Raw genomic sequence first — 26,329 nt, 5'->3', positions numbered from 1 at the left:
TCTATAGGCACCTAAGCACTTTTTTGCGCAGACACAGAACCGACACGAGCTGGAAGCTTCGTTTCTTCACAAAAGGGGTGCTTAAAAATGGAGCACATGGCTTTTCACTTTTCTGGGTGAAAGTGTTCTGGTGGTGGCAGAAAGAACTTGGGGGTGGGAGCAGAAGAAAAGCACCACAAACATGTTTCATGCCCAGAATTAAAGTTTCTGGGGTCTGTGATCTTGTCAGAGTTCAGGCACCCAGTCTCTGCAAAAGAAGAACAGATGCTTGAACTCATGCAATGTTACAATGCCCAGGAGCTTCCATTGACTCTCCTCTCCCTCAAAGGCACAAAAACTGTGGCACACAGGAGATAGATAGCAGTGATATGCGGTGAGGTTTATGGCTGGTGAGGCAAGCGGGCAAAAGCTGCCTTGCCACCCTGGCACTATGTCCAACATAGAAACGGGACACCTCTATGTCGGACATAGCGGCAGGGCAGCTTTTGCCTGCTTTCAAGAAAGTTTTCTTGAAAGGAGGCAAAAGCTGCCCTGCCGCCCCAATGCTATGTCCCCCATAGAGGCGGGACACCTCTATGTTGGATATAGCAGCAGGGCAGCTTTTGCCCGCTTTCAAGAAAGCATTCTTGAAAGGCGGCAAAAGCCGTCCTGCCGCCCCAAAGTTATGTCCGCCATGGATATAGCAGCAGGGTGGCTTTTGCTTCTAGCACCGGGGCAGCAGAGTGGCTTTTGCCCACTTTCAAGAAAGCTTTCTTGAAAACAGGCAAAAGCTGCCCTGCCGTCCCAGCGCTAGAGGCAAAAGGCACCCTGCTGCTATGTCCGCGGTGTCCCATCTCTATGGCGGACACAGCACCGGGGCATACAAAAGCCCTGCCGCTATGTCCAAAAGCCTGGCCCCTATGTCCAATATAAAAAGCCATGGCAACTATTTAAATCACTTAAGATTTGCAGATGATGTTCTCTTCTCCTGGAAAAGCTACAAAGACACATACAAAATCTGCATGAAGCAGGATGACCATTTTGTTTAAAAATAAACCTGAAAAAACTAGATTATGTTTAATATATTCACTAAAGAAAAAAATATCTGGAGAAGAATTAGACATAATAGATCACTACATATATCTTGGCCAACAGATCTTAATGTAAGATGATACAATAAAAGAAATTGAACAGAATATTAAACGTAGTTGGCAGACATTCACCAAGCACAGCATAATTTTCAGGAAAAATCTCCCTCTATACCTGAAGAAATCAGTGTGTGCTATCTGCTCTAACATATGCCAATGAAACATGGACACTAACCTCACAAGTGATTCAAAAAGTCATGGAAAGACACATTCTTGATATTATAATAGAAGTTTGAAAGGCCTACTCATGGATTAGAGAACAAATGAAAGTATACAATATCATCAAGAGAGTAAAAGAGTTGAAATGGAAATGGTCTGGTCATATAGTAAAAAGAAATGATGGCAGGTGGACCAAGGCAGTTACAAAATAGATTCCACTTGATAAAAAACATCCATGAAGGAGACCTAAAACAAGATGGATCAATGACATCAAAAGTATTACAGGCGCAATTGGCAAAAGAAAGCTTAGGACCAAATAGGTTGGAAACATGTGGAAGAGTCCTTCATCCTGCAATGGATAGATAATGAATAAAGGGATGATGATGATGATGATGATGAGGAGGAGGAGGAGGAGGAGGAGGAGGAGGAGGAGGAGGAGGAAGAAGAAGAAGAGGAAGAGGAGGAGGAGGACGGTGGCGATAATACAGGTATACAGGTTACTATGGTATTATAAGTAGCCTCTAGCCAACACAGAATGTCAAACAGAATAGCAATTTTACATGGTTTTTCATTAACAATTATATTTATTTATAATAATAGAAGAATTGATCATATTATGAATATTCCATTGCTATCAGTTTCCTCATATACCTATGTCCTTATTTTTGTTCTGTTATTTCATCCAGTCCATATAGTTCATATCTCCTCTATGGGACCATCCTGTATTGCAATTCAGATTGATTGGTAGTTTCCCAGCATAGTTTACTTTGGTGGTTTTATTCCATTCACTCTTTTCTCTGTCATGATTTTATGTTGTGCTACATCTTTTAAAAATTCCCTTGATACATGGGTTATTTAAAAAATAAAAAACTTTCAGCATACATGGGCAATGGATCAGTGTCCTTTGCTTGAAGTTACTGCTGTATATGAATTAATTATACAATGCAGTAGCCTTTCACAGTCTACTGCTTTCCAGATCTATAAATGAGTTCTTGAAGTTTCAGTTCCAACATTTTGAAACATATTGCCTTTGGGGTATTATCAAAGGGAAATGTATATTTCTAGAGGGCTTAAACAATAGAAGGAATTGTGAACCACTGAGTTTTTTGTATAATGATCATGGAAGATGAATGGTTTCATCTTATTTGGGATTCTTCAACATATATAGTTGCTGTTCCTGGAGATTCCAATCCTTTATGAGGAAATGAACTCATAGACCTTCATATTGCATACTATACTCAATGTGTTAACTTGAGGAACTACTCTAATCACATTGCAGAAAGTTAGAAATAGCATCTATCGGAATGGTAGATATAGTGCATCTTCCTTTGAGATCACAGAGAGGTGAGTTTCATCTTTGATAACCATGAATTTATACTGATAATTGCTAAAATGATTTTCTTGCTTTGTTACATTTTATGCTAAAGTGAAAGTTGGAACCATTCTTCAATAGTACTGAAATTAATTGAGCACAATTCAATTTCAATAAGATATTTTAAAAGGATTTAAAGTAGGATCTGGAATACAAATACTATTATTGATTTATAAATCAATAATTGCAGTCCTTTAGTCTTCTAGTTGGATTATAATAGAACTATAATCAGAAAATAATTTAGTTTCCCATAGTCATGTACTTTTGGAGTACTGAGATTAAATTTACAAAGATGTAATAATTTTCTGTCAAATGTTGCAGCACATATTTCATCTCTTTGAAAAGTATGGATAAAAATGCATTAAGTTCTTACTTTACTGGAAAAATGCATGTGTCACCTTGTAATTAATGTGTAAGTGATATACTATATTTTTGTATGGAATAATCTCTTGCTACATTTCTTCTTTTCCTTGTATAATATCGCTGGAATATTTCTTAAATCCTTAAAATACTACAGGTATTTTGCAGATTGTTTAAATAATCTCTTCATCATTTTTTGAATTATCATGATATATCTATTAGAAAAATATCCCTACCATACTAATTCCACCTGGTTTGATGTGTATAACATTTTGATGAGTGTAGTAATAGTGATTAGTATAGAAACAGCATCATTACTATTTCTTTAAGAAAACTTTTAATTCTTCCATTGACAAACAGATTATTTTTAAGCAGCTGACATATTTTAAACAAATTTAGCTACCTTATAAGAGGTTTGCAAAATATTTTTTTGCAAACTGATATTTTTTTAAAGTGATACACCTCACAGACTGCTCTAATATCAAATTGCTCTAATACATACTGGGATATGATTTAGAAAATACTTCAAATACAAAATTAAGTAGGTGCTTGATTACTAATTTCTGTGAGAAATTTGAAAAGGTCAGATAAATGAAAATGTTATTTTTCATTAATAGACCAAAAGAATAAAAGTAATCAAGCTTTAAGAAATTAAAACAAATATATCTTTGGAGGTAGAAATTTCTGTCAAAGTCATTCTTACACATTTTTTTTGCAAGACTAATTGGATCATTTAAATGTCATTAAATCCAATAATATATAAATTAATCTGGTTTACATGATACATCACCATATTTGAGATCTAATACCTTATATCTAAATCCAATTAATCATAATTTTAACCAATGCTTCCAAAAAACCTACATTAAAAAAGAATAATTAATACTTTATTATAATAAGAGAAACCTTGTGGAAAGATGGGCTCCAAGCAAATGCAATAAATAAGGAAATTAAAGACAAATAAAGGGGCTGCCACAACACTGTAATTGAACAATTCTAGTTTCAGTGTCCCTTCTTCTAGTTTGTGGATATTGAAATATTGAAAAGGGCGTATGAACAAAAAACAGCTCTTTCCCACTACATCTCAAATGTATTGACCTTTTTCACAATATTTAATAATACATGAAGCCATTTACCTTTAAAAAGCAATAGTTATAACTTAATTTATTTCATGAACACTACCAATAATCCAAACACTTTTAGACTTGATTTATCAAAGTATCATGGTAGGCAAAATTACAATTTAATTATTCAAGTAATAGAAAATACTCTAATTTCAAGTCCAGGAAAGGATTTCTGATCAAGAGCAGCCATATTACCCTAGATGCTCCACAGAGTGACTCAATAAAAATACTTTTGTTTCTTTTATTCTCTTTTATAACTATTAGAATAACTTGGCTTTGACATTGAAAAGCTAAGGAAGTTTGAACATAGTATAAATTATTTTTTAAACTCCCCAAAACTAATGTAATTCAAATTATAGTCATAGTTAAAATTATATTTCAAAAAGTTTCATTTTGTTTCTTCCCAGGGACAGAAAATATCTCATGAAGCAATGAGCAATCAAACAGTCTTTGGATTTCTCCTTCTTGAATTTACAACAAATTCAGAATTTAAGATATTGCATTTTGTTATGTTCCTGATACTATACTTGGGAATAGTTATAGCAAATATTCTCATAATCTCTGCAGTAATTTTTGACAGTCACCTACATCGCCCCATGTACTTCTTTCTGATGAACTTGGCCATACAAGACATTGGTCAAGTTTCAGTCATTATTCCCAAATCTATGATCAATTCTCTCAAAAATACTAGATACATTTCTTATTCTGGATGTGTTGCTCAGGTTTTTTTCCTTATCTTTTTCATGGGGTCTGATTTTTCTCTTCTCACAGTCATGGCATATGATCGTTATATTGCCATTTGCAAACCTTTACATTATGAGATGGTAATGAGCAGGACAGTCTGCAAACAAATCATTGCTAGCACATGGATAAGTGGGTTTTTTTATGGATTAGTACACACTGCAGGCACATTTGCAAACTCTTTCTGCTCTAATGTTGTCAATCAATTTTTCTGTGAAATACCACATTTGCTTACCCTCTCCTGCTCAGACTGGTATTTTCATGAAATTTTAATTATTTTATTAAGTTGCAGTTTAGCTTTAGGTTGCTTTACTTTTGTCATTCTCTCTTATACAAAGATTTTGATTATAGTATTGAGAATTCCGTCAGTTCATGGGAGGAAAAAAGTGCTCTCAACTTGTCTTCCACACCTCATTGTATTTTCCGTATTTGTGTCAACTACAATGTTTGCTTATTTGAAGCCCAACTCTAACATTGAGTCACATCTGAATTTATTATTTACAATTATATATTCTTTAATGCCTCCCCTACTGAACCCAATAATTTATGGTCTGAGAAACAAAGACATTGGACTGGCCTTAGTAAAACTACTAGGTCTCAAGCCTTCTTCAGAAAAGAAATAATGTCATTTTTCTGCTTAATATGTTGGAGGCACTATTTATTGCCAAGTAAAGGAATTCTCCATATTTTTGCCAATTCTTGTTTAATGTGATGATTTATTTTATATTTTTCTTCAAAGTCATTTAATTTGGAAACTAAAAACAAAATTGAATTTGCAAATTGAAAGTTATTTCAGTCCTGTGTGATTGCAGCAGGAAAATGTATCAGGAATTAATCTGAATCTTTAATATATGTAAATTTGGAAGTACTCTGAGTACTAGTTGATGTTGATGGATGCACTCTTCTAATTGTCTGTTTGTTTAGTCTACATTAGTTGCTATTACTGTTTTTACACTATATGTTTTATTATGACTCCTTGTATTTCTTTTTTTGAGTGGAATGGAGGTCTTCTAGTCCAACTCTTTGCTTAGGTAGGATACCCTATACCATTCCAATCAAATAGTTTACCAATCTCATCTTAAAAATCTCCAGTGAAGGAAGACTCACAACTTCTGGATGTAAGTTGTTCCATTGATGAATCATTCTCATTGTTAGGAAATTTCTTCTTAGTTCTAAGTTGGATGTCTCCTTAATAAGTTCCTGTCTGTTACTTTTTGTCCTGCTCTCAGGTGCTTTGAAGAATAGATTTATTCTCTCTTCTCAATAACAGTCCCTCTAATATTGGAAGACTGCTATTATATTATCCTTACTCCTTCCCTTTGTTAGAATAAACACACCTAGTTCCTGCAACACACCTAGTTCCTGCAACTAGAGTCTCAGCATCTTTTTTTTAATATTGTGGTGACCAAAACTGGCTGCAATATTCCAAGTGTGGTCTTACCAAGGCATTATGAAATGGTACTGATAGTTCACATGATCTTGATTTTTTCCCTCTGTTAATGCAGTCTAGGGCTGCCATTGGGTGGTGGGGTTTTTTTTGGGGGGGGGGGCAGCTATCGCATGCTGCTCATATTTAAGTGGTTGTCTACCAGGATGCCTAGTCCCTCTCACAGTTACTGTTGATGAACTCCATACTGCCTATTCAATACCTTTGCATTCCTACCTAATTGTAAAACCTTATTTACTCATAACTGAATTGTATTTAATTGGATGGGGCAAGGTGTTCAAACTGTAAAATCCTTCTGGATCTTGAGTCTATCTTCTAAAAATGTTGGCTATTCTCCCCAGCTTGGTGTCATCTGAAAATTTGATGAGTTCCCTATCTAAATTGATTATGAAGATGTTCAAGAGTATTGAGCGTGAGAGAAAATTTTGAGTTACCCCCTGCATGCTGTACTCCACGTAGACTCCCATTGAAGACTACACATTGAGTGTAGTTCATTAACCAGTTATAAATTCAATTGATGATGATGCTGTCTACCCCACATTTTTCCATTACTAAGAGGTAGGTTGTACTCTACTTTGTCAAAGTTACAGCAGCCAACAAACAAACAAACAATACTGTGTCAGCAGCATTACATAAGTATCCATTTTGTTGGAAGATGCTATACTTATGATCCCAGCCTGACACTCTTATTTTTCTGATATTCAGGATTGCTTCAATGTATTTGTGCTCACTCATTTAAATCACATTCTTTTGTGTAAAGTTGGATTTTTTAGTGGAGCATAGTGTAGTGGACCACTTGGTTGGTGTGAATAATTTTATGATAGATTTCTGTTTCTATTTTGCGGTCACTGATGAGGATATTTAGGAAAAGTAGAGTATTGTTGGTTTCTTCTTACCTTGTTAATTTCACTCCATTGTACATATTATTACAATGCATATTGTGTGCATTATTGTGATACAAGATAAGATTATTAGAAAAAAAATCATGCTGTCAAATAGTGAAATTAAAATCCTGATTGATTGCATGAAAATTCTCCCCAGCAATGAGATTTGTGGTTTCTCCCATCTTAATATCTCTTTGTAACTTTGTAACTTGATTCAATGTCTTAACATAATTATTCTGAGATAATATGTATGTCATAATTGTCATAGTGATACCCAGACCTTTTACCTTCTTCTCAATCTTAAAATCATAAAATCTATTTTATTTATCAATTCTGTTTGAACTTCTATGTTCATGTTTTTATTAGTATCTTTGCCTTCTTAACTTTGACACCAGTTAACATACAAAAGTCTTAAAAATTTCAATTTCTTTAAAAGACTTTGAGGTCTCAAAGATGATTGGAATAAATTAATAACTACTGTGAATCAATAAAACAACAAATGGAAAAATGGAAGTACTGCCAAACAACTCTCTTTTATCATGGTGTTGAAGTAGTAATTTATCTTAGTGTCAAATCTGAACTAATATTTTTTAACACATTAGACAATTGGCAATTGTTCAGAAATCTCTTATATGAAAATGTAGCCAAATACATTTAGAGTTGAAATTTCTGGTGAATGAAATACTATTCCTTTACCAAGAAAATAACACTGATTTAAACACCAATCATTCTGTTCATCAACATTTTTTCAACTCATTAGTCAACCTAAATTAAATTATTCAAGCTAAGAATATTGTATTATCAGAGCAATCAACTTCTACTAATCCCTTTTGCTCTTCTTCCTACAGAGAGCACAGAATGCCAAATTTTACCTATGACTCTGAGTTCCTGCTTGTGGAATGTTCTCAAGTTCAAGAGTTACAGATCTTACATCTCTTCCTCTTTCTATCAATATACATTGATAGACATTATACATTGCTTGGAAATATTTTCACAATCATTTACATTGCCCTTGACAATCCCCTGCACAAACCATTCTACTTCTTCTTAATGAAATTAGCAATTATTGATGTAACTTCCATTTCATCCATTATACCAAAATCTATGTTGAATTCACCCATGAGCAGACCTTTCATTTTGTATTCTAAATATGTCATTCAGATTTTCTTTTTCTTCAATGAATCTGAGACCTGTCTCTTAACAATAATAGCACATTATCATCAATTTGCTATTTGCAATCTATTATACTCTGGGGCAATAATAAACAGTGGAGTCTATATTAAAATGGTAGCCCTAGTGTGGATAGTTGGCTTTCTTTATGCCCTACTGCACGCAAGCAGTACATTTTCGATAACCTTCTGTTCAAAAAAAATTGACCAATTTTTCTGTGAAATACCTAAGCCACTGAAACTTTCTTGCTCTGACCTATACCTATACCTAGCTGAAGTTGCTCTTCTTGTAGTGAGTTCTAGCCTAGGGGTGGGATGCTTTTTGTTATCTCTACAAGTTATGTACAGATCTTCAGAATTGTACTTCAAATCCCTTCTGTACAAGGGCAGCAAAAGGCCCTCTGCTCCTGCCTCAGACCTCTCACTGTTGTTTCATTGTACATACATTTGAATTGCTTTTTTGTCTATGTTAGACTTCCCAGCAATAATTCATCTTATTTAAACTTAGCTTTTCCCATTATATCTGATTATTTTTCCTATGATAAAGTCACTCATTTACAAGATTAGAAATAAAGAGTTTCAATTTGTCTCATGTAAGTTCTTAAATTTTAGATTACTATTTAATGCTCTTTCCACATTTGTTCAAAAATTATTGGGAATGTAAAGTTTTTTTTCCAAAAGATCTCTCAATGCATTATTTGTATTTTAATATGAAATATGTATTTCATATAAAATTATTCAATTATATTTCATTGTTTATTCTATTATATTAAAGGTAGACCATAACCTACTACTATATAAAGTAGAAGAATGTGGGTCAGACAGCATCACCATCAGATGGATTCGTAACTGGCTGACCAACCACACTCAATGTGTAGTCCTCAATGGAACTGCATGTACATGGAGGGAAGTATGCAGTGGAGTACCCCAAGCCTCTGTTTTAGGCCTAGTACTCTTCAACATCTTCATCAATAATTTGGATGAGGGAATAAATGGGGAACTCATCAAATTTGCAGATGACACAAAGCTGGCAGGAATAGCCAACACTCCAAAAGATAGGCTTAAGATACAGAAGGATCTTGACAAACTTGAACATTGGGCACTATCTAATAAAATGAAATTCAATGGTGAAAAGAGTAAGGTTCTACATTGAGGCAAGAAAAACAAAATGTACAAGTACAGTATAGGTGGTACCTTGCTCAACAGTAGTAACTGTGAGAGGGATTTTGGAGTCCTAGTGTACAACCATTTAAATATGAGCCAGCAGTGTGCAGCAGCTGCCAAAAAAGCCAACACAGTTCTAGGCTACATAAACAGAGGGAAAGAATCAAGATCACATGAAGTATTAATACCACTTTATAATGCCTTGGTAAGGCCACACTTGGAATACTGCATTCAGTTTTGGTTGCCACGATGTAGTAAAGATGTGAAGACTCTAGAAAGAGTGCAGAGAAGAGCAACAAAGATGATTAGGGGACCAGAGACTAAAACATATGAAGAATGGTTGCAGGAATTGGGTATATATAGTTTAATGAAAAGAAGGATTAGGGGAGACATGATAGCAGTGTTTCATATCTCAGGGGTTTCCACAAAGAAGAGGGAGTCAAACTATTCTCCAAGGCACCCGAGTGTAGAACAAGAAGCAATGGGTGGAAACTAATCAAGGAAAGAAGCAACTTAGAACTGAGGAGAAATTTCCTGACAGTTAGAACAATTAATCAGTGGAACAGCTTGTCTCCTGAGGTTGTGAATGCCCCAACACTGGAAGTCTTTAAGAAGATGTTGGATAGCCATTTGTCTGAAAGGGTATAGGGTTTCCTACCCAGGCAGGGGGTCGGACTAGAAAACCTCCAAGGTCCCTTCCAACTCTGATATTGTCAAAAAATGCAAATTGTTTGTAGGGATAGCTAGAGTATCCTATTTAATTTGTAAAGTAGAATAAAAGAGAGAGGAGAGGAGGGGAGGATGGAAGAATGGAGCATTTGGACCTCTTATATACTACTTATAGACATATACTACTTCATAGAGCTTCATAGTACTTTTCACCACCTTCTCTAAGTGGTTTACAGAGTCAGCATATTGCCCCCAGCAATATGCTGGGTCCTCATTTTCACTGAGCTCAGAAGAATGGAAGACTGAGTCAGCTTTGAGCCAGCGAGATCGAACTGGTGGCAATTGGCTGAATTAGCCTGCAATACAGCATTCTAATCACTGTGCCTCCATCGTTATTTTTACTATGTTTATTCAAGAGTTGAAAAGTGAACTGAGTCTCATCCAATTGCATTGGAAGAGAAGAAGAGGAGGGTTTACCACACTAAGGTAGGGTGGAAATTCTTGGACATTGACAAAATGACCACAAAAGTCTTTCAGATTGTGGTTACAAAATAGGATAACTCCTGAAACATTTAAAATATCATAAACTGTCTGTCTTTTCTGGATAATGCCTGGTAAAGTGTTGAACTGACTTACTTTTGAAGACTGGCTCCAATGAACATCTGTTTATTCACTGAAGCACATATCAAAGTGATTTGATGTACAGTATATCACAGTTTCACTGACCTATAAAAGTGAGTACAAAACTATATATTTCCTCAGACTGAATGTATGATGAAAATGGAATTTGCTTTATGTTTTCCTTCAAAGTCATTAAATTTGGAAAGTAAAGGCAATGTCAAATGTTGTCCATATTGAATGATATCTTGTACTGCTTGATTACTGCAGGAAGATACATTAGGAATTAATCTGAAGATTTAATATTTATAAGTTATTAGTTTTGTCAAGAAATTTGATTATTTCTCCCACAATATTTCTATGGATCTGGGACTAAGAATTAAGAACATTCAAACATAAACATGGATGGGGAGTCGACAGGAAGTTCTTCAGCTGGACAGACAGGAGGGGTGGACTCTCAAGAGCATCATATGAAACCTGTCTGACAAACCAATACCGAGATTTTTTTTAATCAGCCCCCCCCCAGGAGGGGGGGTGAAGAAGGCAGCGTCTCATCAGACACAGAGAGAGGAAACAGGTCTCTCACATGTCGGAGATTTGTCTTTTAAATCAGAGTCAGGGTGACAGTCTACAGTATGGCTGACAAGATGCTGACTTCTTGTCAAAGCAAAAGGAACAGGAGGGTACGGAAGAGATGAAAAGACCTGTAAGAAAATTTATCTAATCCACAGCCATAAATCAAACCTGGAAAAGGCAAAGAAATCTTGAGAACATAAATAATATTAATGGTCAGATCGGGATTTTTTCAAAAAGAAAGAAAGAAAGAAAGAAAGAAAGAAAGAAAGAAAGGAAGGAAGGAAGGAAGGAAGGAAGGAAGGAAGGAAGGAGGGTTGAAACACCCCCCCCCCAAAAAAAAAAGTTTTTTATTTGAAACAATTTTGGACAGAAAGGAGAAAGCAGAGAAATGATAAACCCACTCAAATATAAACTCTAAACTTGGTTTTGGATTTGAAGTAGAAACCAAACACTGAAGGATTTATTCTGTTTAAATTCTTTCCAGCTAGTATATCTTAACTCCAAAAAAAGAAACACTTCTTCTTACTGATAACTGATAACCTAACTTTGCCTGTGTGGGAAGTTTTAATTAGCCAACTGCCATAAATCAGAACTTGGGAAAGCATGAGGCAAAGAGGAATACCTGAATCTGGCTGATCACAAGTTTGTTCCAAGTGATATATTATGAGCAGCTACAAGCGACCTGGCCTGGTAAGGGAAAGAATAATAACAGAATGATAATGGGATCAAAAACTGGGAAATACAAAGGGTTTTTTTGTTTTGTTTTACTTTTTTTCTTTTTCCCCCCCGCTCTGCTAAAGATTAAGATGGCCCCAGCTTCTCTTCTGGTTTGAATTTAAGATGGACCAGAATCTCAAAATAAGATTTGCATAACTACACTGCAATTTTGGAACTGGACATTAAGGTAGAACAAAAGATTAAGATGGCCACCATCGTTTTTTTCCCACAGCAACTGAAGCAAATAAACTTAAGGTGGAACAGAATTCTGAAATAAGAAATGAATAACTGTATAACTAACTGTAACTTTGGAACTGGACATCATGGAAAATTGGGAATTTGAAGAACTATGTGAAATTATAAAATATATGCACGAAACATTAATATCAATCCCAATTAGAATTCTGAATCGAGAGAAGCAGATAGCTAAAGAAGAACTCAAAGAAGAAGGGGGACGAGACATTGAAGGGGTAGAAATGGAGGGAAATAAAAAGCAGACCCGGCAGTGGTCTAGGGAAAATTGTGAAAAGGAGAGGGGGGGGAGAAGCAGACAAAAGTGGTTTTGGAGATTGTTAGTGGCATAAGGAAAATTGAAGTATGAGATTATGCCCCAACAAAGAGAAATATAAAATATTATTTTGATGGTGACCTCAGGAAAATTGAAAGGAGTGGATGTGTCAAGATAAAGAAATGGGAGAAGACAGGAACAGAGAAGTGGGACAGAAGACTTACCAAGAAAAAAACCCAGATAACTAGAAACTATTATATGAGAAAATATAAAGTTGAGATAAATCAGGGCTTTATTCCTAAATATGATAATAAAATGTAGTTGCTAACTGGTTGAGTATGATAATGGAAAGATAGCTAAATAAAGGTTAAAATATATGAAATATGGATAAATATGAAACTGACATGGGGAGCTTGTAAAGCAGAGGTTTGTGATCCACCTTTTAAACATCATAATTAAATTGAGTTGCGAATTGAGTGAATATGACAATAGAAGGACAACTAAGCATGGGTCATAATATATGAAACATGGACATATGTAGAACTTTTAAGATGATGAATAAAGTGAGAGGTTTACTGCTTGTTATTCTATATAATACATTTAGCGAAGTGTAATGAACATTGAACAGCAAAGATTGCCATCTAGAGACAAATAAGAGTAATCTAATCCAAGGTATGGAAAAATGGAGAGAGAACATAAAATATACCTACAATAGGAAACTATTGTGATAAAAAGAATCACAAATTGGGAGCATGTAAGGATGCATAATTATGTAAAGATAATGATGAGAATAGCTGGGAATTGTAACCAGGTCTACAGTTTGACCAAAATTAGATTGGGGATGGGGCAGCTAAAAGCATAATGACTATACATTTATACTTTTCTGTTATATCATTTGTTTTTACTAAAAAGGAGCAGAAAAATTAAATATGTATATTGAAAAGGAATTATAATTACCATCAACATAAAATGAAGCTCAATCAGAAGCTGAAATACACCAAGTAAATGAGATGAAGAGTGCAAAGTAGAGGAGAGAGGTAAGGGAAGAAGAGAGGGATAGGAGAGAGGGGAAGGGGAAGGGAAGAGGAGGAGAGTAATGAGGAGTGATAAGGGGAGGGAGGAGAAGGAGAGGGAAAGGGGAAGTTGAGAAGGGAAGGATGACAGAAGGAAGAAAGGGCGAGGAGAGAGGAAGAAGAAAGTGATGGATAAGGTACAAATATGGTATATGGGGAGCAGAAGAGCCAATAATTGTTTTTTTTGGGGGGAATTGTTGGTAAGATGAATTGATGTAAACATTTAATAATACAATATGATGTTTGTTATGTAATAGTACACATTTGATTATATGTTATGAAAATGAAAAAAAATAAAAAAAAACTTTAATTAAAATAAACATAAACATGGATGGAATATTTCATTGCTTGACATTTGGGAAATCCAATTCCTCTTATTTCTCAAGGATAAGCATAGCCATGCCGATGATCATCAATAAGCTCTAATTAATTTCAGAATTTCATGTGAACAAAGTACAATATATTTTACTATTGCCAACAATAAATACAGTACCATACAATAGGCCATGTCTCATATGAAGGATCTACACTCATCCTATAAACATTTTTTTCAATTGAGATCAGTTTAATATATATGTAAAGGAGATATCCTAATGAGTGTTTGCTTGGGAAAACATTTCTCATTTTTGAAAGCATAAATAGGATGTTTGATATTGAATTTGGGATAAGTCATTTCTATTCTTCTTTATTTGATCATTTATATTATAGTTTCTTTGACTAGCTTTCATTGAAATGATATCCCCATATTTTCTGTAATGTACAGTATATAGTACTCTAGAATATAATGTAATGATAGAGATATCAAAGTCTAAAACATACAATGAACATTTGAAAGTAGTTGGCATGGCTAGTCTAATGAAGAGAAGGACATGATAGCAATGTTCCAATATTTGAGGGGCTACCACAGAAAGGAGGGGGGTCAAGCTATTTTCCAAAGCACCCAAAGGCCAAACAAGGAATAATGAATGGAAACTGATCAAGGAGAGATTTAACCTAGAAATAAGGAAAACATTTCTGACAGTGAGAACAATCAACCAATGGAACAGAAGTTGCCTTCAGAGGTTGTGGAAGCTTCATCACTGGAAACTTTCAAAAAGAGACTGGACTGCTCTTTGTCAGAAATGGTATAGGGTCTCCTGCTTGGATGAGAGGTTTGACTAAAAGACCTACAATGTCCCTCCCAACTCTGTTAATTTGTTAACTGTCTCCAAAATCTACTTTGGTTTGTGCTGTTCATGAATCATTAAAAAAAGATCTATATATTAGATTATAGTTACGTTGTGTTGTGTTGTGTTGTAGTATACATGAGTCTGTCTTGGAAAACAATCCACAAGCTTCAACTGATCCATCTGTAGTGACCAATTCTTACAAGCTGCACTGGTTATCAGTTTACTTCCAGGTAAGATTCATGCTGCTAGTCATTAAAGCCTTACATGATATAGGACCTTATAAGTGGACTGATATTACATTCAGCTGAGTTGTAATGCTTTTTGCTCTGTGTGTACAACAGTGCAATGCCCTATAGTTAATTCAAGAATCTTGTTGCTTAGGTGTCAACACTGGAAGGAACACTGTAGAAACAAACTGGAATCTCTGAAGCAATGCAGGACCAGAAAATTGCAGTGTGTCCTTGCTTGTGAATGGAATGACATTGCTTATGTGGATTTGGGGTAGGAAGACCAATGCAATGTGAAATATATAAAAACCTACTTTTATTGTTCAGCATTACTCTCCAAAGTTTTCCTGCTTTTCTATGCCTTGTTGAACTTGATATTGCTTTATCATTGTCATTACACAAACAAGATATATGTGAAAAATGAGGAAAGTTTAAAATAAAGAAAGTACACATAAACAATGAGATGGCCTCTGATTTAAGTTTGTGATCTTGGCTTTTTGCATGCATGCACGCAGGCACGCACGCACGCACACACGCACATATACTGGGTAAGGCACATTTATTTGAGAATGAATTCTCAATAACAAATTAAATTAAAAAAGAGGGGACTTAATGTCTCTGGGGTTAAGCCACAGGAGGAAAAAATACTATATTTGCTCATGATTCTACGAACAAAAGCAGACCTATATTTCACTTGAATCACAAACAAAGTCTCGTAAGACTTTTCTGTGGCCTCAACCCAGAAACATTAAATTGAATGTGTGATCTAAATGTATGGTATAGCTGTTTTATAAAGTGTTTGTTTAAAGAGGCAAACACTTCGTGGAACATCTGTACCATAAATTTAGATCACATATTCAATTTAGATAAACAGTTGTCAAGAGTCTTCTGCTATTTAAAGAAACATTGAAAGCACAGTCATTTCTAATATACAAGTCAAAGAAATTTCTGCAATTGAGAAATTTTCTGCTGTAGTGTTCACTAATATTTAATTGGGAGTAAAATAAGCATGGTAATAGTAAGAAATGATATGATTGTCATGACCAATTATATCCTTATAATATAGATTGTACTGTGTAAAAATAGCTGACATTAACTTTAGATTACCATAAATATATGATATATATGCTGTAAACAATTAAGGAATGAGGAAAAGGGACTGCTGAATATTTTAATCCAATAAACAAAAACTACAGTAAGTTTTTTTTTTAAATGTGGAACTATTTTTAATTAGTTGTGATGGATTCTTGGGTATTGAAGTCATGTCAAAAACGCTAAAAGAAGCAGGATTTGCAGATACAACAAATCCTTTAAAATCCATTTTGATTAGAAGAAACAATGCTTAATAATGTGGCAGTTTTCAAAGGAAGTATAAAAATGTTTCAATGAACAGAAAGGCATAACTGAGTTACCAAAACCAACATTATCCTAGAATTGCAAATAAATCTAAGTGAAATTTGCAAGTAAGGTATGTAAATATATGTATAATTTATTATCCTTCTTATCATCATTCTTCATCCCATTCCTTATACCTAAAACTTTGGTAGTTCATTTTTTAATTTTTTATATATCTTGGAGCTTGCAAAAAAAAAATTATATGTCACCATATCACTTTGCTTCTCTAAAGTCAAAATCATGTACATTTCCATCATCAAAGAATGGATCTCACCCGGGCTGTGTTTTTCTGTGTATTAAAATTGTCAAGGTGATAGTCCCAAAGATCTCTCCTTTTTTTTTTTTCTAAGAGGCAACTGGACTTTCTTGTTTTCTTTAAAAGTTTCATTTCTCATCCAATAAGCTTTTTCAGCTCTGGCTGGATGGTGAGGAATAGAAGGATTTATATTTCTTGCAGACTACTGTTCATTTGCATTCTTTAAAGAGTTGTTGAGATTTCTTTGAAGTTTATCTGTGTCCTTAGGATCACCTGATTAGTGCAAAGGTGGCAACCTCAAAATTTGGTGATCAAAGGCCATCTCTTTGTTTTTGAGCAAATCCCATGCATATATCTATTCCACAACCTATGACCAGAGACAAAATATAGGACTTATGATCTGCATCCAATGTTCTGATGATCACCTGCTGTGGTCACATGACTGTACTTTGGGCATTGGAAACAGAGTTGCCTAAATGGACATTTACAGCATCCAGGAACCATGTGACCATGTTTTATGACAAATTTGCCCAAAACTGGCACTTTCTTCCAATTTTTGGAAAAACTTCAAACATATAAGCCATTGGCTTGCTTAAATATACAGTAAAAAATATTTAAAACTTTAATGACATAACAGATATTATGACTTACAACTGTAATGGGCAGACCATTATGGTCATAACTGTCTTTAGTTCCTAATTTTTTTGGATATAACTTGTTTAAGATCAGACAAGAGATAAAACAATATCCTTTATAGTAAGCTGTTCTGTCCCCCCTTACTCCGCTTACTACAGGCACACAAACTTAAAAGGAACTCACTTTATCAGTTCTCAGCTCAGACTGGCTGCGAGCCCAAAAATGAATATAAATAAAGTCTCTAACGAGATAGCAGAATACCAAACAAAAACTCTTACAAAGCAATGCACTTCTCCAAGTGTCTCCTTGAATCAGGGTTACAGAAAGCAAATCACTTCTCCAAATGTCTTTCAAATAAACTACGACTGATGATCCATGAATGTTGAACGAACAAATGAACGTTGACTCCTGCAACCAGGGTGTGGCACCATCCATCCTTTTATCCTCAGAAGATGCCCCTAACGAGCCCCAGCTGCATAGTTAATCTTGCATCCCAAAAAGACTCACAGAAGACTGATGCTGAGTCACAACACTATCCCCCACCGCAGGGCCCTTTCCCCGGTTCCGATGGTCTGGATGCGGTCGGAATGAACCTGCACCCATTTCCTGTGGTGCCTTTTTCATGAGTCCCAAATCTCTGCAGGAATAGCCCCCTTGAATCGGAACTCCTTAGGTATCCAGTGGCCACCATGTTTCCTGCCACCCTTCATGGCATCGACACCCCGTTCAGGGTCCTTCACACTCTGCAAGGTCGACCCACCAGCCCTCCTACCGTCGGATGTTGATGGCAGTTCTACCAGCTTTGGCCAAGTCTTAATACCCTGTCCAGGGTCCTCCACCTCCTCCAAGGCCAACCCACATGACCCCCTTGCCGTCAGAGTCTGGCGGCAGATCCACTGACTCCTGCTGAGCCACCACGCAATTCCCTCCCACAGAGCCCTTCCCCCAGTTTCGACAATCAGGGTGCGGCCCAGAAGGGTTGGTGACGGCCTCCACGGAACATGGTCCAAGACACTGATACACCTCCGGGAACCTAGAAACAAAGTCCAGTGCTGCGGGGACCGGAGTCGACAAAGGCTGGAATCTTGGCGGAGTTCTCCTTGCAGACCTGGCCCATTGGCACTGGGCACCTGGCCCATTGGCACTGGGCACATGACTCCCTGCACCTCCGTATGCCATTTCTCAGATGGGGCCACCAAAATTGACAGGACGCCAGGCGCAACGTCCGAACAAACTCCCAATGTCTTGATGCAGATGCGCAATGAATCTGCGAGAGCACCCGTCAACGGATGTGCCCTGCAGGAACATACAGCCAGCCCCAACACATCAAAAGATCCCCTTCCAAAGTCCATGGGGACGCTGGCCCCACTTCTGCTTTTCGTCGCTCCAACCAGTCATCACCCCGCTGCATATCCCATATCAGAGACTGCATGCTCACGGGATGACAAACAGCAGCGCAGGATGCAACAGGTAGAACAGTCCAAGGTGGAAGCGAGTTCGTAGGGACATAGTTCTCTACTTTACTCAGCAGGGCATCTGCCCTTGGACTCCACACCCCCGAACGCATGCTACCTTGTGCGAAAGGGGTATTACGGCCGCACAAACATGCTGGTTGTCCAACATGATAGTGCATTGCTGAGGGACGGCTGCAATCCACACAACCCTTCTGTTCTTCTTGGGGCAACTCCCTGCCAGATGTCCAAGATCCCCATAGTAGAAGCACAATCCCTCAGCACATCGTCTGTCCATCTCTGTCTGTGACACTCGAGGTCTGAGAGCACCCAACTCCATGGGCTCCTCCCAGTCCACTGCAGTCCCTTGCTGAACCGGCATGCTGGTGGTCTCCTGGAATGCACGGTGAGGCCTTCACCTCTGCAGCCTGGCATCTATCCAGAAGCACAGGTGGACCAATGCGTCGAATGTCGGTGGCCTGTCCACCCTCACCAGTTCATCCTGCAAGGCCTCAGACTATCCATCCTGGAACATGTCCATTAGAGCTGGTTCATTCCACGTGGAATCCTGGCTACACAGCCTGAATTCCATCACATAGTCCTGCAATGAACCACTCCCCTGCTGCAGTGACTTCAGACTTCTAGCTGATGTTTCCCCCTTGATAGGATCTTCAAACATCTATTTGAAGTACTGACAAAAGCCCTGGAAGTCGTACAACAAAGGGCTTTGCTGATTTAACAAGGGGGTAGCCCAGCGGGCAGCTGTGCCTGAGAGCAAACTGATAATGAATCCCACCTTCGTCCGGTCAGTGGGAAAGTCCTCCGCTCTCAAACTCAGGAACAGCTGGCATTGTCCCAGAAACGCGGCAAACATGGCCAGACTCCCATCATATTTATCTGGCATGGCTACTGGGCACTTCCTCCTTGGCTTGGAGGGGGGGGGTTGCAGCTCTCTGCAACTACGTAATTTGGTCCGACAACATCGCAATTTGTTGTGCCATTTGCCTATTTTCAGCCATTAATTGTTCTATAATTAATGAAATGGAGGCTTGTCGGCAGGAGTCAAACTGTTCTGTCCCCCCTTCTCCGCTCGTTAACAGACGACAGGCAAACAAACTTAAAAGGAACTCACTTTATCAGTTCTCAGCTCAGACTGGCTGCGAGCTCAAAAATAAACATAAATAAAGTCTCTAACGAGATAACAGAATACCAAACAAAAACTCTTACAAAGCAGTGCACTTCTCCAAGTGTCTCCTTGAATCAGGGTTACAGAAAGCAAATCACTTCTCCAAGTGTATCTCAAATAAACCACGACCGATGATCAATGAATGTTGAACGAATGAATGAACGTTGACTCCTGCAATCAGGGCGTGGCACTATCCGTCCTTTTATCCCCCGAAGATGCCCCTAATGAGCCCCAGCTGCATAGTTAATCTTGCATCCCGAAAAGACTCACAGAAGACTGCTGCTGAGTCACAACAGTAAGCTATACAGATGGTGTTCAGCTTATGACAACAACTGAGCCCAAAATGCATGTTGCCCCATTTTACATTTCTCACTGCATTTTTTAAGTGAAACACTCCAATTCTTAAATTAGTAAATGATTGTTAAGTGAATCTGGTTTCCCCATTGACTTAAAATATTTCACATTTCTTTGGTCTTCCTGTCTCAAGTTCATATAAAGTAAAATATTCCTTTAAAAGCAAAGACATTCAATATTATTCTGTTCCTTTATTGCTTCATAACTTCATCATATTTCTATGGGTTTTTTTTCTGAGAGGATCCACATCTTTTTTTTTTTTTTAACATTCTATTCTATTCCAAACACCTGAAACTAAAGATTGCTGTAGCTGGCTCTGAATTCTTTGTTCTAGGATTACAATATAAAAATAATATTAATTTAAGATGACCATGAACGAGGGCAAATAATTCTTCACTGAGTATTCACTGATAATATGTTATCAGTTACAGGATAAGAAAAAAGATCCCCGAGAATATTTAGTTCCAACTTTTTAATCACTTTCTTCTCACTGCAAAGTACAGATCCGGTAAAAACAAAACAAAATGAGGATTCATTTCTAATTAGGTATGATGGACTCAGGGGAATGGAAGAAGTCTCCGAGAATCCAAAGCAGACTTGATGAAATTTGCTTCATACATAGGAAATCCTTTTAAATCCCTCATTGATGAGGAAAAGCTGTATATGAGACATGCAAGCTTTCAAAGAAAGAATACTAGTCCTTAATGAACAAAATGGCTAATTTCTTCATGAAACACTGAAATTAAAGTGGAATTTATTGGAAAGTAAGTTCATTGTTTAACATCTTCTTTTTATCATTCTTGCTCCCATGCTCTTAATATGAGCTCTTATCCATCCATCTTTTGCTTCCCCCTATACCTATTGTACAGGGCGGGGCATAACCTTTTCCTAGGGGGTCACAGCAAGATCGACAGCAGTTTACAACTTCCGCGACACCTCATTTTAAAGCCCATAAAAAACTGAATTGAATGAGCTATTAAATGTTAAATTTGCTTTAAGAATGGCTGGAAAATTCGATTCGGAAGAACAAAGGATCATTGACAGAATAAAATGCATTGCCTTTCGAGAGGCTCGCGATGCTGGAGCGACGTTTATCAATCGAAAATGGATTGCAAACAAATTGAAACGTCATCCAGATTGGGTTACTGATAATCATACTGACTATTAAATCGTGTCAATAAACTCAGTTTTTTATGGGCTTTCGAATGGTGTATGAATTATTTGTGTTGTTATTACAAGTGTTGCTGTGACCCCCTAGGAAAAGGTTATGCCCCGCCCTGTACCTCTGAATCTGTCAAATTCCAAAATCAACTCATTATAATGTTCATTTTCATAGTAATTAACATAATGCAAATTGTTATATTATAATAGTGCTGAACAATGCAGAAAGATATTGCTGTTGTTAAAATTATTATCATCCTCTATAATCCTCTATCATCCTCTATCGATAGATAGATAGATAGATAGATAGATAGATAGATAGATAGATAGATAGATATAGATAGATAGATAAATTAAATTAAATTAAATTAAATTAAATGTATAGGAAATATATTAACATTCTCCCTTTATTTCTAGGTTTTTATATCTGTGGCCAGAAATGGATAATGATACTACAGTGTTTTTTCTCTTGGAATTTTCAAATATATGGGAACTACAGCTTCTGTATGCAATGGTACTTTTGTTTTTATATTTGATTGCATTAGCAGGAAACTTACTCATTATTTCTGCAGTTGTTTTGGACTCCTGTCTTCATATCCCCATGTACTTCTTTCTGACAAATTTAGCCATTCAGGATATTGGTTCTGTTTCAGTCATTGTCCCCAAAGCTGTTTTCAATTCAGTAATGAACATCAATAGTATTTCTTATCCCGAATGTATACTCCAAGTGTTTTTGTTTGTATTCTTTGTAGACTCTGATATTTCTCTTCTTACTGTCATGGCATTTGATCGGTATGTTGCCATTTGCAATCCTTTACAATATGAGATGATAATGAATAGGGAGGTTTGTACCAAGATAATTATTAGTGTTTGGATTGTCAGCTTTCTCAATGCTGTATTAAACACAGTGGGAACTTTCATTACTCCTTTTTGTTCTAATATGGTCAATCAGTTTTACTGTGAAATCCCACCTCTACTTAAACTTGCCTGCTCAGATTTATATGTAATTGAAACTGGAATTGTAGGATTTATTTTTACAATAACATTTGGTTGTTTTGCTTTTATCATTGTTACTTACATTCAGGTCTTTGTTGCTGTTTCAAAAATCCCTTCTGATCAGGGAAGAAAAAAGGCCTTCTCCACTTGCTTCCCTCACCTTATAGTTTTTTCTTTATTTTTATTTACAGCCTCACTTGCTTATCTGAGGCCTCAGTCTGAGAAACAATCAAACTTTGATATCATTGTTACAATAATGTACTGCATTATTCCACCTATGTTGAATCCAGTAATCTATAGCATGAGAAACAAGGATATTAAGGTTTCTCTTTCAAGAATTCTGGTGAAAAGTAATTTAAAATGTAATTACAAATATTGCATATGAATTTTATTGTTGATATAATTCCCACCTTCTTTTTCACACTTTCACATATTTTTTACCCTCTTTTCCACATATTTTCCACACATTTTTGTTTTATATTAAGAAGTTTATTTTAGATATTTTGATTCCTGGACTCAAGATATTTAGCTTCCAAGCAAGTTTCATTTCTTGTGTTTAAGATACAGTATATATTAAAATTTTTGATTTTATATATTTTGTAGAAAAGAATGTTTCTCCAAAATCTGCTCATGTGATAATTTCTTTAATTTCTTTAATAGATGTTTATTCAATGGTGGCTTATAATAGTTAATTCACAAATATAAGAAAAGGATACATAATACCTATCATTTGAATACTGCATCTTTCAACTGTGAACATTATGCATTGGTAATGTTAGTCCATAAAACAGATTGTCATTTATTATATAAGTTAAACTAAAGGGATAGAATTGAATCTAGTCTAATTTTGTTTGTCAACTGAAGAAATTGGTTCTAAATGAATTTTGGTTATTTATTTGGTTCAAAGGATCTTATTTTACAAGTCATTTTAAAATAATATAATTTTCTTTAGTAATTAAAAGAGTTGGAACAAAGGTGTTTCTTTCTTTCTTTCTTTCTTTCATTCATTTAATTTTTTTGATTTTATTTTTTTGATTTTATTTAGCATTTATAGGCCGCCCTTTTCCCTGAGGGGACTCAGGGCGGCTTACAATAATAAGGGAAGGGGAGTGAAGACAAAATATAGAAAAAAATGTGAAATAACTAAAAAGTACTAAAACACAACATTCACTCAGCATTCGGGAGGGGCAGAAGAGTTTCATTCATTCATTCATTCATTCATTCATTCATTCATTCATTCATTCATTCATTCATTCTTTAAATTATGTACAAACCTGGCCTGGAAGAACAGGATAAAGAGTCACTACCAAAGGAACTGTCAGATAAGAGGGATTTAAGCAGAGTTGGGATTCAATTGGTTCAGATTGGTTCAGGTGAACCGGTTGTTAAGATTTTGTGCAGTTCAAACAAGTGGCTAATCTCACTACTGGCAGGCCCCACCCACCCTGCCTGCCCACTCCTCCCAGTCACTCCTTATCTCACCTCACCTGCCTTGGCCAGTCCCTAGAGTTATGCCCAAGGCATAGCTGCTGCTTCCCTCATTTGATCGACCATGTGGTTCAGATGATCTCTGCCTGGTGAGTCTTCCTTCACTACTTGCCCAGCTGCCTCCCACATGGTCCCCGTGGCCCAGCCTGCTTGCCTGCCTTTCCATGGAAAAGAGAAGTGGCTGGGCTGCCTTTCATTGGGGCATGTGGAGCACAACAGAGCTCCTCTTGCCATCTCTTCTCCTCTTCCCCCATTGCCAAGCATGACTGGGTTTCCTGCTCCTCACTTAGCCCCCTGCCCCTTTTTGGATGTAATTTGGGATTGTGGCGGGTAGAGAAGAGTGGGGAAAGAGAGAAAGAGTATTCCTGATTCCTGGGATGACTTGCTTCTTACAGGCAGCTCTTGCTCTGCCTCTCAGCTCTGAAAGACAAGGTTTTTGTGGGCAGGAGAGTTTTCCACACCCACCACCACCCAGATGCACTTGTTTTCTCCAAATGTCCCAAATATTTCTTTGCCTACCTGATTTCCAGATCCATTGCATTTTTCACACACATGTGCAGGAAAATTAAAGCTTGTAGGATTAAAAAAAAGTTCAATCAATCAATTTCAACTTCTCATGGAAAAAAAAGATCTCACAAAGTTGGAATTGACTGGGTGAATTTTAGACCCACAAACTTCTCTTTCCCTGCACATGATGGCAAAAATGCAATGAAGCTGGAAATCAGGTAGGCAAAGAAATGCTTAGGAAAAGTTAGGGCATCTGGGTGGTGGTGGATGGGGAAAGCTCCATGGCATGGCACTGCAATGCCAAAATGGGCAATGGAGCAGCCAGAGTGAAGTAAGCAGGAGGCCCCTTTTCCTCTCTTCTCCTCCTTCCCTCATAATGGCTGCTCCATTTCCCATTTAACCATTGCAGTGCCACACCATGCCATGGAGCTTTCCCCATCCACCACCAACCTACATTGCAGCACAGTGCCCAGGCTCCACTTTGATAACATGGGGGGTCAAATTTGCCTGGCCAAACTAACCCCACAAGTGCTCAGCTTTGATCAGGTTGGTCAGTTGGTTGGTGGCTCCATCGGTGGCAAAAAAACAGCCCCATTGCAATGAGCCTCCTCCTTGCACCAAGAGTGCCCAGCCATGTGTGGCCTTTCCTTTGCCCATGCATTTCCCACTGTTTCTTACTTGCCTCTCTCTCTGGAAGACAGACCTCTAATCCGCACTGTTTCCTGTTATTTCCCACCATTTCCCTCTGTTTCCCACTTGCCTCTGAATGCTGGCTGAATGTGCCTCCTCACCTCCTCCCAGGCCTCTTGCCAATGGCTTCCCGGCACTTTTTCTCCTTACAGCACTGAGTTCCTTGGCTTTTGAAATCTGGTGGTTCTTCTCCAGCTACCAAGCCCAAGCAGCTGATCCAAGAATGCTGGATTTCAAAAGCCAAGGAGCTCAGTGCTACAAGGAGAAGAAGTGCCAGGAAGCCATTGGCAAGTATCACAGTGCATTGCTGGAGCTGAAGGGACTGTTGCTGGCCCAGGAAGACTCTGAGGGCACCACTTCGAATGCCTGCTTTATGGGGGCCAGCAGCCTGGCAAACTCTTACAACAGCTTAGCAGGTAAGGTGGTCACTTTCAGGGATTTTGGCCCCAGAATGGTTGGGAAAGGTGAGAATGGTGAGCAGGGAAAGGAAGATTTTTTAATAGCTTAGAAAATAATGTAAGGGACCTTTGAAAGCCTTGCATATTGTAGTGTTAGAATTGATTATATGTCCTAACAATCCTATAGATTTTAACTGTTGGAATTAAGGCCTTGGAAAATTTTGGAAGTATTCATTTTTGGTGATTGAGAGCAAAAGGAATTTAATGGCAGTATGTTAGAAGTACCTTAGAATTGAAACAACTATTTTTGGTGACAATGCTTTATGAAAATAAAAATATTGCATCCTTTTATACAAGTATTTTGTACTGTATTTTCCAAATATTTAAATGAGCTCATGTGATAACTTTTCCAAACTGTTCATATTAATTATTTTGATAGGCTCTTTAAATTTGCAAAAAGGGTCCTCTGAGAAGGATGGATTTGCAGTATTAAAAAAGAAGACAGAGAATTGTGATTTAATGACTGATCTATATACTCTACCAATTATCTGAGGCCTGGGGTCTCCATTTGTACTACCCAGAAAATCAATGTATGTCTGTACATACTTTGCAAGTTGCTTGGCAATTTATCTACTCCTGTATTTATATATTCTTCTAAATATTTTTAAACTTTTTAAAAAATTGGAAGCTGACACCACAAAGCAAAA

General features: G+C 37.0%; 2 protein-coding genes across 2 annotated transcripts; both read left to right on the top strand.

Annotated features, from left to right (window-relative positions):
* The first annotated feature begins 4,573 nt into the window (after positions 1 to 4,573).
* On the top strand, positions 4,574 to 5,506 carry LOC116521484 (olfactory receptor 14A16-like). The gene has a single exon (XM_032236152.1). It carries the CDS (start codon positions 4,574 to 4,576, stop codon positions 5,504 to 5,506), a length of 933 nt encoding a protein of 310 aa, XP_032092043.1.
* A 16,476-nt stretch (positions 5,507 to 21,982) lies between these two features.
* Positions 21,983 to 26,174, top strand: LOC116521483 (olfactory receptor 14C36-like). Its single transcript, XM_032236151.1, has 3 exons — positions 21,983 to 22,889; positions 25,377 to 25,640; positions 26,062 to 26,174. Exons 1-3 carry the CDS (start codon positions 21,983 to 21,985, stop codon positions 26,172 to 26,174), a joined length of 1,284 nt encoding a protein of 427 aa, XP_032092042.1.
* Positions 26,175 to 26,329: the final 155 nt, after the last annotated feature.

Source organism: Thamnophis elegans, chromosome Z (assembly GCF_009769535.1).
Source record: "Thamnophis elegans isolate rThaEle1 chromosome Z, rThaEle1.pri, whole genome shotgun sequence".
Lineage (NCBI taxonomy): Eukaryota > Metazoa > Chordata > Lepidosauria > Squamata > Colubridae > Thamnophis > Thamnophis elegans.
This window is presented reverse-complemented; position numbering and strand designations above follow the sequence as displayed.